At 40.0% G+C, this 15,826-nt stretch overlaps 2 protein-coding genes across 9 annotated transcripts; one reads left to right on the top strand and one right to left on the bottom strand.

Moving 5' to 3' along the window:
- Window positions 1–121: 121 nt before the first annotated feature.
- On the top strand, window positions 122–11,547 carry LOC103705409 (protein FAR1-RELATED SEQUENCE 12-like). 8 transcript variants are annotated; one of them, XM_088704065.2, is made up of 9 exons: window positions 136–269; window positions 442–1,580; window positions 1,826–1,903; window positions 7,839–9,888; window positions 9,997–10,118; window positions 10,210–10,284; window positions 10,357–10,422; window positions 10,725–10,851; window positions 10,980–11,547. In XM_088704065.2, the coding sequence occupies exons 2-8, from the start codon at window positions 471–473 to the stop codon at window positions 10,848–10,850; spliced, it is 3,627 nt and encodes a 1,208-aa protein (XP_088560191.2). In that variant the 5' UTR covers window positions 136–269; window positions 442–470; the 3' UTR covers window position 10,851; window positions 10,980–11,547. The 8 variants fall into 8 exon arrangements, with proteins under 8 accessions (XP_088560189.2, XP_088560188.2, XP_088560191.2 ...); XM_088704064.2 differs by having other exon boundaries at window positions 10,725–10,887; XM_039115690.3 differs by having other exon boundaries at window positions 1,805–1,903.
- A 1,120-nt stretch (window positions 11,548–12,667) lies between these two features.
- Window positions 12,668–15,144, bottom strand: LBD4 (LOB domain-containing protein 4). The gene is made up of 2 exons (XM_008789110.4): window positions 14,866–15,144; window positions 12,668–13,057 (listed from the first exon to the last, which is right to left on the bottom strand). Exons 1-2 carry the CDS (start codon window positions 15,040–15,042, stop codon window positions 12,668–12,670), a joined length of 567 nt encoding a protein of 188 aa, XP_008787332.1. The 5' UTR covers window positions 15,043–15,144.
- Between the last annotated feature and the right edge of the window lie 682 nt (window positions 15,145–15,826).

Raw genomic sequence — 15,826 nt, 5'->3', positions numbered from 1 at the left:
TATATTTATGTTGCAAAAAACCGGTGTACCAAAAAAATAAATAAATAGTTATTGCGAGGGGCCCGCTCGAACCACGTAGGCAAGTGGCACCAGCAGCGGAACGGCCCTGCTCTCTTGTTCCGGGCGGCTCGCCGCGCCCCGCTGATTTGTGCCTCGCCGCGCGCAGAGCTCTCCTCGTCCGTCCATCCCCTGCGGGAAGCGTCGCAAGCGTGGTCGCGTATTTTAAAGAGAAAAAAAATACACACAAAATATAGAAAAGAAAAAGCCCGGTAAGATACATTCCCTCCAAACTTTGTTGTAGGGTTTGCTCCCTTCTCTCTCATCTCCTGCGATGTCTTCTACCTCTAGGGTTTCGAATTTCAAATCTCTTGCCCACAATTCGGAAATCTAGAGTTCGGAGGGCTTCGATTTGTGTAACGGATCGAATCTTTCTGGTTCCAGGGGTTGGATTTCGATTTCAGTTCGTGGAAATGGTGCTGATTTCGGAGATTAGGGGCGATGCACCGGACGAGGCGGAGGAGGAGGGGCGAAAGGAGGAGGAGACAGCGGAAGAGGAGTTGAAGGTGGACGAGGAGAAGGGCACGCTGGAGAAGCCGGAGGAGCCGGAGGAGCCGGCGGAGAGCGTGGCTGCCGCCGGAGAGGTGAAGGAATCCCCGGCCAAGGGGACGGAGGGGTCGGCGGCGGGGCAGACGCTCTACAATGAGTGCGCCCTCCGGGTGGCCTGCATCATGCGGAATTACCTCTATATGCGGCAGGCAGGCGTCGCCGTTTCCGGGAGGGGGCCGCCGGCGGGGGAGTCGCCGGCGGAGCACCGATGTAAGGCGATGATGGAGGTGGTCGGGAAGGTGCATGGGAAGTGGACAGTGTCAAAGCTCGTCGTGGAGCACAACCATGAGCTCTTGCCACGCCAGGATGCCGGTAAAGATGGTGCAGGATTGGTGCCGGTCATGGGCATGGAGTTTGAATCCGTGGAGGCTGCAAAGGCTTTCTATTATGAGTATGGTGAGAAGTCCGGCTTTAAGGCTCGGACGGGCTCCAACAGGCGGTCGGCGGGCAGTGGGGCTCTAATCATGCAGAGGTTCTTGTGTTGGAGAGGGAATTATCTTATGTACAGAAAGTTCACAGGTACTAATGCAGGGAAACAGAAGCGGGGACCATATAAGAAGAGAGCTCGCAGGTTGGCAACAGCCGCAGCAAAGAAAGATGGGGATGTGGGGGAGATCATCCAAGTTGAGAGTTCAACAGAGAAGGTAGGGGTGGCAGGCGGCGACCATGGGGTCGAGGTCCATAGTGGTCCTCCAGTAAAAGAACAAGCAGTCGCGGAGAAGGATGTGGGGCAGAAACCTCCTATTCCATCTATTGGTATGCCAGCACAGGCAGTGGCAGCTGCTGCTGGGAAGGATGGTGAGAAGCAGAAAGATGATGGGAAGGCAATCCCAGTAGCCAATACTGCTGAGTCTCGGCTGCTAAGGGAACTTGGTGTAAGAGTGTCTCGATACACACAAGAGGAAAGGAGGGATATTATTATCAGATACATGATGAAGCGGACAAATAGGCAGGGTGTACAGAGGCCTGTTAAGGTAAAGATGCAAATTTTTGGCTTCAATGTTGTCAGATACATGCACTTCATTTGAAAAAAGAAAAACACATGTTGTTTGGATCTATGAAAGATGAGTAGATTTCAGATGGTTGTAGTTCTGACATCAGAATGTTAATGACAGAAATGCATTTTGTGTTAAACTACTGGTATCTTTGGCTGCATCTCTGCACTTTATAGTTCAGTGGCTCAATTTCAGTTGCACAGCAATACGCTTCTTCTTTGCAGGTTTCTTCACGACGAGCTTTGGCTGAAAGGCGCCAGCGAGGCATTGGAGGAAGGTTTCTTAGAAGAGATGAGTCACAGGTAATTCTTCCCCCCTAAGGCCTTGAGCAAAGCTTATGCAATATTCATAGTTCAAATAGTAGCTTGCCATGTCTTTGCACTCTTGACTTTTAATACGAACATCTAAGGCCATGTTTGGAAATGGAGTAAGGGAGGATAAAAAGGAGTCAACCCAGCTATTCTGCCATAGTACATAAATTTAATCTGATTAACCCAGATTCCACCTAGTAAATTACTCAACTGGGAGGGGTGGAGTAATTTATTCCTGATCTTGCTCTCCCAAAAGTAATCATCCTAACCATTTTTCTTTTTCTTCTCTTCTCTCATGAAAGAGATTCGAGAAATATTTTAATATTAATTATAGTTAAATTATTCAAAATAACTTTTTTGATATAAAATAATATTTTTTGTTGTTGTAGCACAGGAAACATAACAATGATATGTTTGGCAATCAATCGTTAGTTAATAAATATATTATGTTAATATTTACTATAGTTAAAAAAGTTCGAAATCAATGTTTTAAATCTCATGGGATAGATGTGTCTTAGTTTCTCTACAGAACGGGATGCCTTTTATCTTCCTTCTTTTCTTCTTTCATTTCTTTCTTTTTGTTCTCCCTTCGTTTCTTTCTTTCCCTTTTTTTCTTTCTTTTCCTTTCTTCCTTCTTTCCTTCCTTCTTCTTTTTCTTCTTCCATCATTCTTTTCTTTCCTATTTTCTTCTTCTTTCATTCTTTCCCCTTTTTTTTCCTTTGCTTCTTCTTTCCTTTCTCTCTTTCCTCTTTCTTCTTCTCTCGCCTCGTGGATGGGTTTTGAAGAACCTCCCTCCCAAATCCTGTCTTCTCATAGGAATGGGATGGGATGGATAGGTCACCCCTAACTTGTTTGATAACAAACTTCTATTAACATATATTTCTTTTATATATAATTACTCAAAGAACGTATTCAAACAAATTATTCTTTAAGAGAGACATTCTCCCCTCTCCTTCTCTATTTCTCTAGTCCCCTTCTTTCACAATGGATATATCGCATTTAGCCAGTTCTGAACATGGTACTGCTTGGTTACTTGTATATTTATGGAAATATACTGGTTTATTTCTTGTAAAGTTGTTTGAAGGGTAAGTCAAAATACATGCTTCATTTCACTTCTAATTTGGATTTTTATGTTAGCAGTTTTCTAGTTTTCCATTAAAGGAGCTTTTGAGGTTTTTGTCTTGTTGTGGGATCTCACTCCAACAAATTATATATATATATATATATTATCTTAAAGGAAAGGTCTCCTATCCTAAACACACTTAAGGATTTACCACATATTATGTTAAGCTTTTAGTTAAAAAGGATCCAACAGTGAACTAAGCTAAACAATGCCACATACTGTTCCCATGTGCAAAGCTGGAAATCATCCTTCCATAAGTTATAACTTAGAATTATATTTGCACATGCAAGTTTTTTTATTTGCATAGAATTTTAATATATTCCTATCATGATCAATAAAACCTGAAATTTGAAATTTCAGTGAACAGAAATTGGTTTATGTTTACATATTCAATACTCTTAAGAGAGCTGCATCATATTAGGAAATGAGAACTCATGCAAATGACATTTTATTCAAACTCTCCATTTCTTATAACTTTAAGAATCCTTAGTTAAATACTAGTTAGCAAAAATCATTTCTTGTAGGGAAACACAGTGATCTGCACCACGTAAATATAATAAAATCATTTCCAGTTTCTTCATTTAGAATGCACAAATGGTGCTAGATATTGTTACAGTATTTGCCCTTTTGACAATGACCTCGGCTGATATGTCATGTTGATTGTTACATAGTACTGGCACTCATGTTTTATTTTATGAAATGGTTGATTTTGAAAATATTTACAACAAGCTATACCTATCAGGTCCAAAGTATCGTACATGTATAAGAATTAGACTCTAGTCACAAGAAATGAAAGCCTACACACTAAGTGCATGATACTTGGTGAGCTGAAGTGAGCAGGGACAACAATAGTTAAAGAGAACTGCATGAATCATAGTTAGGGTGGAGAGAGGGATACTGACCAAAAATGATTGGTTGTAAACTACTTGGGGTGAAAGAAGACATTGCGATGAGTTGAAGAGGTTCAAATAAACATGATTGAGAACAATCCTAACTGATATGACCTTGTGATGTTTTGGAGAAGAAAGGGGGCTGCTAAAGATGGAGATGAGCTTAATTGGTTTAGTAGTCACATTTAAGGGATTTTATGATACAGTCCAAATCCTTTAGAAACTTTTTGTTATTCTGGAAATTTTGTATTATTATCCTTTTTAGGTATACTTTAGTTATTGCATAGGAGTCAATTACTACTATGACCAGGAGTTATTAGGGTTCTCTAGAGTCTATAAAATGGAGCAGCTATATGCCATTTGGTATTGGAGCTTTTGATTCTGGCATGGCAAAAACTTGTTAGCAAAAGTTTCAACAGAAGAGGGAAACCAAGATGGAGCAATTGAAGGAGACTTTCATATTGCAGATGGAAACAACGAAGCAGCGGAAGAGGACCTAGAAGCATGCTCAATTATTTGAAAAACCTGATCCCTTGTTGGATCTAACATTTGACCAGTCCTAAAACTTGACCTTGGCAGGGGTAGATTTCTTAGAGGATATATTCACTAAATGATCTCCCAAGTGTTGCCTTATCGGCTTGATAAGGTACCGATGCAGTATCGAGATTTGGTTCCTTATTTGAGCCGAACCGGTCTGCTTTAGTCCAAATTTTGCGGAATCATCTCGTACCACCCATTTCAATCAGTATCGTGACTGGGAGTGAGAAAAGTGTTGGTAGAGGGAGGCTTAATTTAGGCAGAAAATGACTAAACCGCCTAGATCAAGGTGGATTGAGTAGTTTGGGGGTGGATTTTGGTCGGTTTTCGCCTAAACTGACCTTGACTTGCTATCGGACCAAGTGATACACCTGGGCATTTCTTGGGAAGCGGGTTACAGTGTGATTCTCTCTTATTTTGTACTATTTGAAAGTGGAAACAAGTGGCAGGAAGAGAAATGAGTTGCTACAATGGCTTTCACACTAAATCATCTAATCTACAATAATGTTTGTACTAATGATAGGCATATGCCACCAAAATTTGATCCATAATAGGAATGATTTTGTCACGCTTAGATTTTACTCGAGCCAAGACATGAAGTTATCCTAAATTTTGAATGGAAAAATACACTTATACCCCTTCAATTTGCCCTTTGACACAATTACCTCCTCTATTGTCATGATAGTAACAGTCATTTGAATGATTTTGGATTGAAATGATGTTATGGAAATATTCTTTCTTTATTTGCTTTCATTCCAATTTCTAACTTTAATGCGTCTTTTCTTTTAAATGTATTTTGGATTGCAAGTTATGTGATATTTATGCATGTTAATGACTTTAACAGCCACTGAGGTGGTAACTCAGTGGAACTGGGCCATTACTTCCACATGTGCGGTTCGAGTTCGAAACGTGCGGGCGTCGATTAAATGAGGGGACCGGATGCCCCCCGCTCGGACACGTGGGGTGGGAGGGCTTATTGGTCTGCTGGTAGCCTCGGTGGTGCCGGGTGTGACGTACTCACACGGAGGTTCGGGTCGGGGCCCAGAAGGGTAACTGAGTCGGGCCACGGGTGGGGAAGGTATGAGTAAAAATGGCCGGCGTGCCCAACACACAGTCAGTTCTACCCGCATCGAACATTCTCCTGGCGGGGCGGGGGCCCAGTGGGGGCTGCTATGCAGGGATGGGCTTGTCCCTTCCTCCCCCTTTCCCCTTTAGGTCTAGCAAAAAAAAAAAAAAGAAAAGAAAAGAAGAAGAAGACTTTAACACACCCAAGAAACCTCGACTTTATCATAGTTTTTCTGAAAATATAGCATTTGGTAAGAAAACATGATAAAAGAATTCAAAACTAGAGTTTGGTGGCCAAAAAAGCCATACCAAGGTTGTTCGGGGCGTATTTATGTATACCCATCAATACCCTTTGTCAGTACAATCCTTGCTGCTAGCATACTGTACCCATCCTTTCTTGATATTGCATTGATCTGTAGTATTTTAATCCTTGAAGGTTAGAAGTATTGGAATAGGCTTGCATATAGATTTCGGGGCTGCTACTGCAATATCTATTTCTACCTCGCTTGCTAATGTCCTAGAATTCATCCAGCAATTGTTCTAGATTCTCTCTTATTCTGTTAGATACTTAATGCAGGAAGAAGTGGTACTTTAAAACGTAATTGTTTCTTCTGACAACACTATCCAACCTGCCAAGCAATGTTCAGACCTGCCTCACTCAACCGTAATAAGCCTGGGCAGCCACACAGACACTTGCTTAGTGACTGAGACACTTGGATCCTAAGTCGGGCACCTAGGATGCTGTCCAGCCTAGGGTGCATGCCTAAGAGTTTCCTTTTTTTGTTAGAGCAATTTTGATGGATATTTAACCGAAGACAAACATGCTATCAGGGTAATTAAAATGAATACCATTAACAACACTCATATTTTAATTAACTGATGTTGACAACAAAAGTGATAGTGATGATGTCGAAATACTTTTCTTCAAATATTACATGTATGGTGATTTGCAAAATAATAATCATATGATACAGACATTTAGGAATATCTCTTCTTTATTTGGCTTGTTATACAAATACTTATGTTAAAACTTTAGAAACATGCAAAAGCCATCACTAATATACGTGAAGATCATCAGTAAACATGACATGTTTGAAATCGTGAAATATTTAATCCATGCAGCATGCAAGAAGTTGACTCTTTTACACGTTTTCTCTTCAAAATAATCTTATTTTTTATCCTAAAAAGAAGATAACATTTTATTGAGTTTTTGCATATTAGTCCCTAAAAACATTCGTATTTGCATATTAATCCTTTCCTTTTCATATTTATATAAAAATCCTCGTATAGTTCTCTATTTATATAAATCGTTCCTTCCACTAGATTTCATTGACCGAACCCTGGTTAAGGTTAACTAGGGTTGTAAAAGGACAAAAATGCCCATAGCTTAACAACAAATGGGGCTTTAGATTGAATCTGTTCTTGCTGGCTTTGCTCTCTCATTACTTGGCACTTGGCTTCTAGGAGACCGATGGTAGATGGGCATGGGTTAAAGGATTGATTAAGTGTGAGAGCTCAGGGGAACTAAATCTAGAAGACATGAAATTAACACCATTAGAAGAATATAACCAGAAACCATTATCTTTTAGCTAGCTTAACGTGAGTGGTATATAAGCAATAAGTTACAAGATTTTAGGGATTAAACTACAAATAGAGAAAAGAGAAGGATTAATATGCAAATAAAGAAGATTATGGGGACTAATTCACAAAAAACTTATTTTTATTTATTGTATTTTGACCTACATTTTCATTCAAAAATAACATAACCTTGATATATCTCTATCTAGAACCATATATTATTATGAAGAATTATTTTATGGTTGAGTAATACTAGCACTATGTTTATATGGATCTCTTCTGAGAAAATGCAATATCCCAACAGGATTCTTGTCATGAAAGCATTAGTAAAGTTGTTTCATATCATTACATAATATTGCACATGAATGTCCTGGTACTGTTTGCTTCATAATTTCATATTAATATGAGATCTTCTGGATGATCCCGGAAAAGAAGTATGCTATGATATATATTTGGTTACTTTAAACCATGGCTACTGTTACAGTTCGGTTATTACTTAAAATGGTGTTCAAGGCTTCAACTGGACGGAAAAAGTGAAATCATAGCATGGCTTGTGAAGTCTCTACATTTTAGAATATACAAGTAACTATAAAAGTGATTTGTTGTGCAAGCCACTATTAACCGGAACCTCTTTGCCTCTTCTTCCTTTTGTTACCTACACATTTTTCCTTGCATCTTATGCTGTTAATTTCATAGCACACTGTTTTTTTCTGAAATCGTTATTTTTTTCTAGACATCTAGTAGACAGGATGAAAAGACAGAAGCAGATCCAGCTGTCCCTGCTGAAGATGCTACAAATATAGGAGGGGAGCCAAATGTTGGCATGGTGTTTGCAAATGAAGATAAGGCTTACGAGTTCTATGTTAAATATGCTGGAACTGTTGGTTTCAGTATTAGAAAAGGTTGGTGGGATAAATCTTCAAGAAATGTAACTAGATCAAGAGTTTATGTGTGCTCAAGAGAAGGATTCCGCCCAAAGACTGTGACAAATGATGAAAAAAAAACACGTCCAGAAACCAGAACTGGTTGTCCTGCACGCATGGCAATCAAAATTACACCTAGTGGTAAATACTGCATCAGTGAATTTGTAGCTGACCACAATCATCAGCTTGCAGCTCCATTGGATATTCAAATGTTAAGGTCACAGAGACTTTTAGCTAAGGTTCAACCTGGAGGCCGTCAAAGTACCAGTCTAATTCCTGCTGATTACAGAAACTATCTCAGGTCAAAGCGAATGAAGGACATGAAGAATGGTGATGCAGGGGCCCTGCTCGAATACTTGCAAAAGATGAAAAGTAAAAACCCATCTTTTTTTTATGCCATACAAGTTGATGAAGAAGATCAATTGACAAACATATTCTGGGCGGATGCACAATCTATGATGGACTATCACTACTTTGGTGATGTAGTATGTTTTGACACAGCTTACAGAACCAATGATTACGACAGGCCTTTTGCATTATTTTTTGGTGTTAATCATCATAAACAAATCACTATCTTTGGTGCTGCATTACTATACGATGAAACTGTAGAATCCTTCAAATGGTTGTTTGAGACTTTCAAGACTGCAATGTGCAGAAAACAACCGAGAACAGTTTTGACAGACCGGTCTGCTGCAGTGTATGATGCAATAGCTGCTATATGGACAGGCACAATGCATCGCCTATGCTTGTGGCAGATCCACCAAGATGCCATGAAGAACTTAAGTCATGTTTTTGAAGGCTCAGAAACTTTTGCATTAGATTTTAGTAGATGTTTGTATGATTGTGAAGATAAGGAGGAGTTCCTATCAGCATGGGAAACAATGTTAGAGAAGTATGATCTAAAGGACAATGAATGGTTGCGTAAGTTATATGAGGAAAGGGAGAAGTGGGCTTTGGTGCACGCACGTGAAATTTTTTGTGCAGACATTGCAAATACAATAAGAAATGAAAACTTGAACAGTGTACTAAAGGAATACTTGAAACTAGAGACAGATCTTTTATCCTTTTTCAAGCAGTATGATAGATTACTGGAAGAGCGACGATATGCAGAACAACAAGCTGATTATCATGCAAATCAAGGGACTTCTAGAATACCTCCTTTGCGCTTACTGTGGCAAGCTGCAAATGTTTATACTCCTGCAGTTTTTGAAATGTTTAGATTAGAATTTGAATTGATAATGAATTGTATGGTTTATAGTTGTGGTGAGGTCGGGACAATATCTCAGTATGTGGTTACTGTCAAGGGTAAAACTAAAGAGCATTTTGTTAGATTTGACTCTGCAGATGGTTCGGCCATTTGCAGCTGCAAAAAGTTTGAATTTGCTGGGGTTCAATGCTTCCATGTGCTGAAAATACTTGATTTAAGAAATACTAAAGAACTCCCACTTCAATATGTCTTGAAGAGGTGGACAAAGGATGCAAAAGTTGGGTCGGCAAGAGAGAATCATAGCTTTGCACTTGATGGTGACCCGAAGTCATCTCTACCTAAGCGTTACAGCTCGTTATGCGGCATATTGTACAAACTTGCAGCAAGAGCTGCAGAAAATGCAGAGGCATATTCATTCATGGAAAGCCAATCAGATCAGCTGTTGGAACAGGTTGAGCATATTTTGCAAGCAAGACTTCTTGAGAAGTCTTCCCCAAGCACTGTTTCGAAGGGTCAACCACACAATCTGGTTCACAATGAAAGTAATAATGGCGAATCTCCCAGGGCAGGTGGGAAAAAGAAGAAGAATGGAGATGCTCGTCGTAAGAATCAGAACGGGTTTGAGTCAAATAAACGGCAAAAAGGAAGACAAGGTTTGCATAAAGATAGATGCTTCCGTACTCTTCTTTCTTTTAATGCTATTCTAGGACCAAAAAAATTGTAGGTCTTTGTTTATAACGTTATTGTTGCCTGGATTCTAGGACTATCTGGTGATGCAGAAATTACAACTAGGAGTGATGAACCACCTGCACCATCAGATGAGATGCCGGCTCAACCCAGGAATCCTCCAAATCAGTTCTTTGCACCTAGTCAGTTCATGCAGGTAGCTTTTTGATTATGGGTATTTTGAATATTTCCTTGTCATTTGTTTGTGAAATTTTGATTTAGAATCCTCTTTTCTTAATATTGCACAGGGATCTTATGTTTCCGGTCATCAATTTGGATTAAGTTCTGTTCAAGGTTTTCATAACATGACACAATTTAGTCAGGTAAGTTTAATGGAAGCATGTGTTTCGAACTGTTTTATATTGCCTGTCTAAAGTTGATAGTTTTCATGACAGGTGCAAGAGTCTCCGGCCACTGTGCTGCAGCAACAACCATTCCATGGCAACACTGAGTTAGGCCAGGTAATGATTTTGTCAAATTAATTCATCAAAAATTGGATTTTTAGTTTTCTGTTCTCAAGTAAGTCCCATAGAGGCCAGACGCTAGTATCAGGCCATGTGTATGGTGTGTCAAGATAATGATTCCGCAAAGGGATGCCTGACATTTGCATTGATGGTATACAAAGTGTTGGTTTGAATTGTGACATGATAACTGCCAACTTTGGTTTGAAACTAGTAATGAGTTATTTCTACTCTATGGCTTGTTCATTAGGTTTTTGATGAACAATATGTTAACTGGCATTTTTCTTTTCTTTTTTTTAAAGAATGATGTGCAGGCCTGCCCAGCTTCGGACATGCACTCCCTGCAATTTGTTGGGAGCAATCCGCAACTGGGCCACCAGAGCAGTGATCAGGGCCATTATTCAATACCAGTATGGGACTTTCTATGAAGTAAGCTCTACTGCTGCGAGAAGCATAGCCCAAGAGGTTTCTTTTGTCTCCTTAATTGATATAAGTGCACCAGATGGTGGACCATAGCAAGACTGTAGTCAGTGATGAATGATCAATTGGTTGTTCAGGTTCAAATGGAGGAGAGTGTGATTTTTTAGGGAGATGACGATGATGATTATTGATGATCTGCAATGTGATTCTCCTAAATCTACAGGCATGATTTATCTCCCAACTTCACATGTGGTTAAGATGCCAAGCAATATCGCAGGGAAGTTTCTGTCATTTCAGGACTCATTTGGCTTACTATAACGAACATCTGACATGACCACAACTGAAAGTTTTGTACAGTTTTGCAACTTCAGATGTGAAGCACAAAACAATCAGAACCATCAACAGTCAAGAGTGCTAAAATAGTAAAAGAAAGGCCTATAGGTTGACGGATGCTCGTAGCTGTTGTAAGATTTCGATCTGCTGCGTTTTCGGTTATTATAAATATTTCCTATTGTCTCACCAAATCATTGGTGCTATTTTTGTTTATTATTTTTCTCCTCCATTCTCTTCCAGTCGTCATTATATCTATAATAGAGCCTGATGCTGATCTCTCACTACTTGATCATCTAGTTTCAAGTAGTCTATCCATGTTGAATCTTAATAAATTGGGGTTGTGCTATGCAGTAGAGAATGTACGTTCTGAAATGCAGCTGTGCAGATAATATTTTAGTTTTTCGAATTATGCAAGAGATTGGGAGATCTTTGGTATCATATATTAGCGGGTGTTGAATGTTTGATTCATGAAATGTCAAAATTGTTGCTGATGGAAGGTAGTCACTGCATGTGAATCCCATAAAAATTTGATGCTGCTGGATTGAGGAATCTGTCAGAGTAGTTTCAACCCAAAAATGGAGGGGATCTGATTTTTGGGTGCAGATTTTATTTCTGGAAAGGCAAGAAGGTGTGAATCAAGATTCCAACTGTGAAGTTGTTTGGGACTCCACGTTTATATATTGTGGAAGCTTGTGTAGGTGTTGGCTAAATTGAGCTCGACCAGCTCATTGGATACTTATGAATTTGCGCATGTTAAGGGAGTAGCAAGTAAGTATTGCCTTAAAACAAATAATCAGGTACTTTGGACAATTTTTTTTCTGCTCTTTTTTTTCTTCCTCAATGATGATTTTGGTTGTTGGCGAACTTTGCTTATTTATTGACAGATTGGGGAAGGAAGATAGGAGGCAATCCTTATTCGTTAAATAAGTTCTTAATTTTCTCTTCTTTGGTTGCACCTTTAAGAGACAGGGAAAAAAAGGAAAGACAAACTATTAAGAAATTACATTGTTCTTTCAATCTACTGACTCTTTAAGTTTTCCTGGCATCCAACTGATACAGTTTGTCATCCTGGTATGCAGGTGGCACTCGAACACATGCGCCATGGAAAAGGCTGCCAAATGCAGCAGCCCATCTCATCACCTGGGGTGTTCAATTCCTTTGGGGCTACTAGATTCTACTCTACAGCTCAAGAGTCAACAAATTCTGCTTCATGGCTCATGTGATGGGTATCATTGACAAACTCATGCTTATAGATAAAAAGGACCACTTTGGACCCAACAAAAGCCTTGCATAATTAAACTTTCCAAGTAAAATATTATGGTACCTATTGAACAATACCGAGGATAATATAATATATATATGGCTTCATGTAAGACAGTATATGGCCTCCATGGACAAAATACTTGCATATTTTTGCTGATAATTTGACTTAGATACTCTCCCAGAAGCAGAAGCAAAGGGGAAAAAAAAACAATGAAATGAGATGGTCAGACTAGCAAGACCATATCGGTGGTTCGCCCAAGCTGGTCTGGTCGACCATGACCATGTCAAGGGCGAAAAGAGGCTTGGGTCCATGTTGGTCAGGCTTCATCAGTTGCTGCTTGGGCAACGACATGGACGAGGAGGCGGTGCCGGCACCGGTGCTCGTCATCCCCACCACCATGGGACTCCGGGAGCTGAGGTGGGCGAGGTAGGCGGCGTGGCGCGTTCGGAGGTGGACCATCTCAGCCTGTGCAATGGCCAATTGGGTCTGGAGGGCCTCGATCTGGCGCTGGAGGGAGGAGATGGCTCCAACACATCCGTAAACTGGATCTCGGACACGAGCATTTGCTTCATAAACCAAGCTGCTCACGGCGTCGCTCCGGTGGTGCGCCGGCAGCTCCTGCACTTGTACAATTTGCAATTGTTTCAGGGCATTTTTGCGAAGCATCCAAGTTGTGCAGCGAGATTGTTTGGGGAAGTCCCGCATGCATCATAAGCGTCGCAATGAGGGTATATTGAGCAATGGGTGGATGGCTCTTGGTGCTGACAGAAATTGTGGTTCGCGGGTGCGACCTGAACAAGTTGGGTCGAGCCAAGCACCAACATTGTCTCATACAAAGTTACAAACTACCACTTTATTCAACCTACAAGCTTTTTCAACTTCTTTTTTTTCAAAAAAATAAGATACCAGGACAGGTAAATTTGATCAGGTTGCATCTTAATGAAATTTTCAATACAAGACCACATTATTGTTACGTTAGCGAGCATACACAATTAAAATTTCTGCAAACTACAAACATTTATGCTAATGGTATTGTTTTCTAAAGTGTGTTTGTCACCGGGGTCAATAAAAGGTGGAAACAGCAATCGCCGCTTTGTTAATTTATAATGTTTAATTTGGTTTTATATCTATAGTTGTATGCGGATGAGTGTTGAATAAATTAATAATTTTTTTCTAGAGGATATAATCTTTTAAAACTAAGTTTTGTATATTTAATTGACCATAAAAAAGTGGCACATTGCAGAGAGTGATTTATGTTAGATTGAACATTTATTTTTTAAAAAAATATATAAAATATCTATTATATTTTTAATAAAAGAAAGATCTTATTCTATTTTTTTTAAAAGTTTAAGAGCATTTTTGAAAAAAAATTATCCCAATTTTCAACCGATAGGCCCGAGATCTTTTATGTCCTATATAATTTTCTTTTATAAAATATAAAAATCTTATTCTACTTTTTTATTTTTTTAAATAAAACTAAATAAAATATTTTTTATTTTTTGGTGACTATATATGTATATTTCTTTTTCTCCTTGCGAACCAAATAAATCTCTAGCAACTATATATAGGCAACTATAGGATCATGCATGGGATTGCCGCAACATCCCACCTCAATTTTCTTCAACAATCCCCCAACCTATATAATATAAATATAAAAATACATGCATACATAGAATATACACATACACATACATGCATACACCTCCTTTCATTAGCTCACATAACCAATAATGAGCACTTGGCAGCACCCCCAGTGCTGCAGCGTAGAAAAGAACGGGCAGGGTGGAGTTCTGGTAACGCAAAAATAATGGTAAGGAAGATCTTTCGTGCTTCCACAAAGACCGACAAAAGCTTTTGACGTTTCCTGCCCCTCTTCACAGATCTGTGAGTGTATTTTCTTAAAAGAACAACAGCGACCGAGATATTATTCTATAATGTTCTAAATATGTGACATACGACAAACCATGCAAGTTGCCTAAATGTCCTCCAAACCCGAAAACACCCTTCGAAAACAATAAAAACCACAAAAACGCCTCTTCTACTCTAACAGTCTACCTCTCGAGTTCAAGGCTTTTACACTTGAGACTGACTTAAAAATGCAAAACCAGGCCATCTCTGCTCTCTCTCTCTCTCTATATATATATATAAATAGAAAATGACTTTGAATTAAATGAAACGGTCATCCCTGCTCTTAAAACATAACTGCACTTAGCAATCATAATTGAACACAAATATACTTCGTTCCCCTCCAAAAAAAACCCATGAAGACAATTGACAATGTCCCTAATTCTTTAGCTCGTATTTCTTATCACTAACGTCGAGAATTGCCGTTAAACATCTCCAACTAAAACCTCTTAGTAAACACTTCAAAAAATTTAATAGCAGAAAAGCCATCAAAGTCATGGAGGGGGGAGAGAGAGAGAGACCTGCAGGAGCTTGCTGACATTGCTAGCTCCAAAGACCTTGTGCACGTTGGCAAACTTCTGCGGCTCGTCGGCCGGGAAGTACGGCGCGAAGATGCAGTCCTGCGCACACCGTCGCCGTAGCAGCTTGCACGCGGCGCAGGGCGACACCGTCCCCTGTTTCCTCCCCAACTCCCTCATTCTCTCAATCACAAAAACTCCCAACTTCCTAACTCTCTCTCACGCTCTCTCTCTGCTTTCCTTTCCACTTCCAATTGGGCACTCTTTGGCCGCCCCTCTAGAAGGCCAACTGCACCTTAACACCCACACTCGGCAGTTTGGCCTTGGAACTTTTTAGAAGACAAATAAAGGAGGAGAGGGAAAAAGTGAGAGCCAAGGACAAAAGGAAGAGGGGGAGGATAAAGCGAGGGGTGGGTGGGGGAGCTAGTGTAGATTTGGCAAGACAAGAACATCCCTGTTGACAAGATGTTGTAGCGTCCCAGTTGTACTTATTTTGTCTACATATATATTTGTGTGTGTATTATATACTGTACATGCAGACATGGTATGGTGAAGACACTGGACTCCGTAGGAGAAATCTTCCCTCTTGTTCCCTTGCATGTCATCCTCTATCTCCTTCTAGTACCTACTACTTCTCGATCTCTGGTGTTTAAAATTTTGCAATGGTACCTAAAAGAGTACAAACTCGGGGTGGCGGGTGGCCATAGACTGCACTGACCAACCTCTACAAGAAGGTCTCTTCTAGGGCCTGTCTCCCTGGTGCTTGAGCTAGCTAGAACCTGGTTACGTTGAGTTTTGATCAATCTGGTCTGATGAACTTAGAGCTAGTAGGTCACAGATATCCCATTTTCAGTCATTTGATGTGGATTAGGCTGAGTAAGAGCGCATAGGTTTAGATCTTTTACATTTCAGAACCGATCTCTGTTGATAAGATGAACCGGCCAAACCCCCACCGACTCGTCTG

This window comes from Phoenix dactylifera, chromosome 9 (genome assembly GCF_051530095.1).
Source record: "Phoenix dactylifera cultivar Ajwa chromosome 9, Ajwa_hap1_PhDact_Kaust_v1.1, whole genome shotgun sequence".
NCBI classification, from domain to species: Eukaryota; Viridiplantae; Streptophyta; class Magnoliopsida; order Arecales; family Arecaceae; genus Phoenix; species Phoenix dactylifera.
This window is presented reverse-complemented; position numbering and strand designations above follow the sequence as displayed.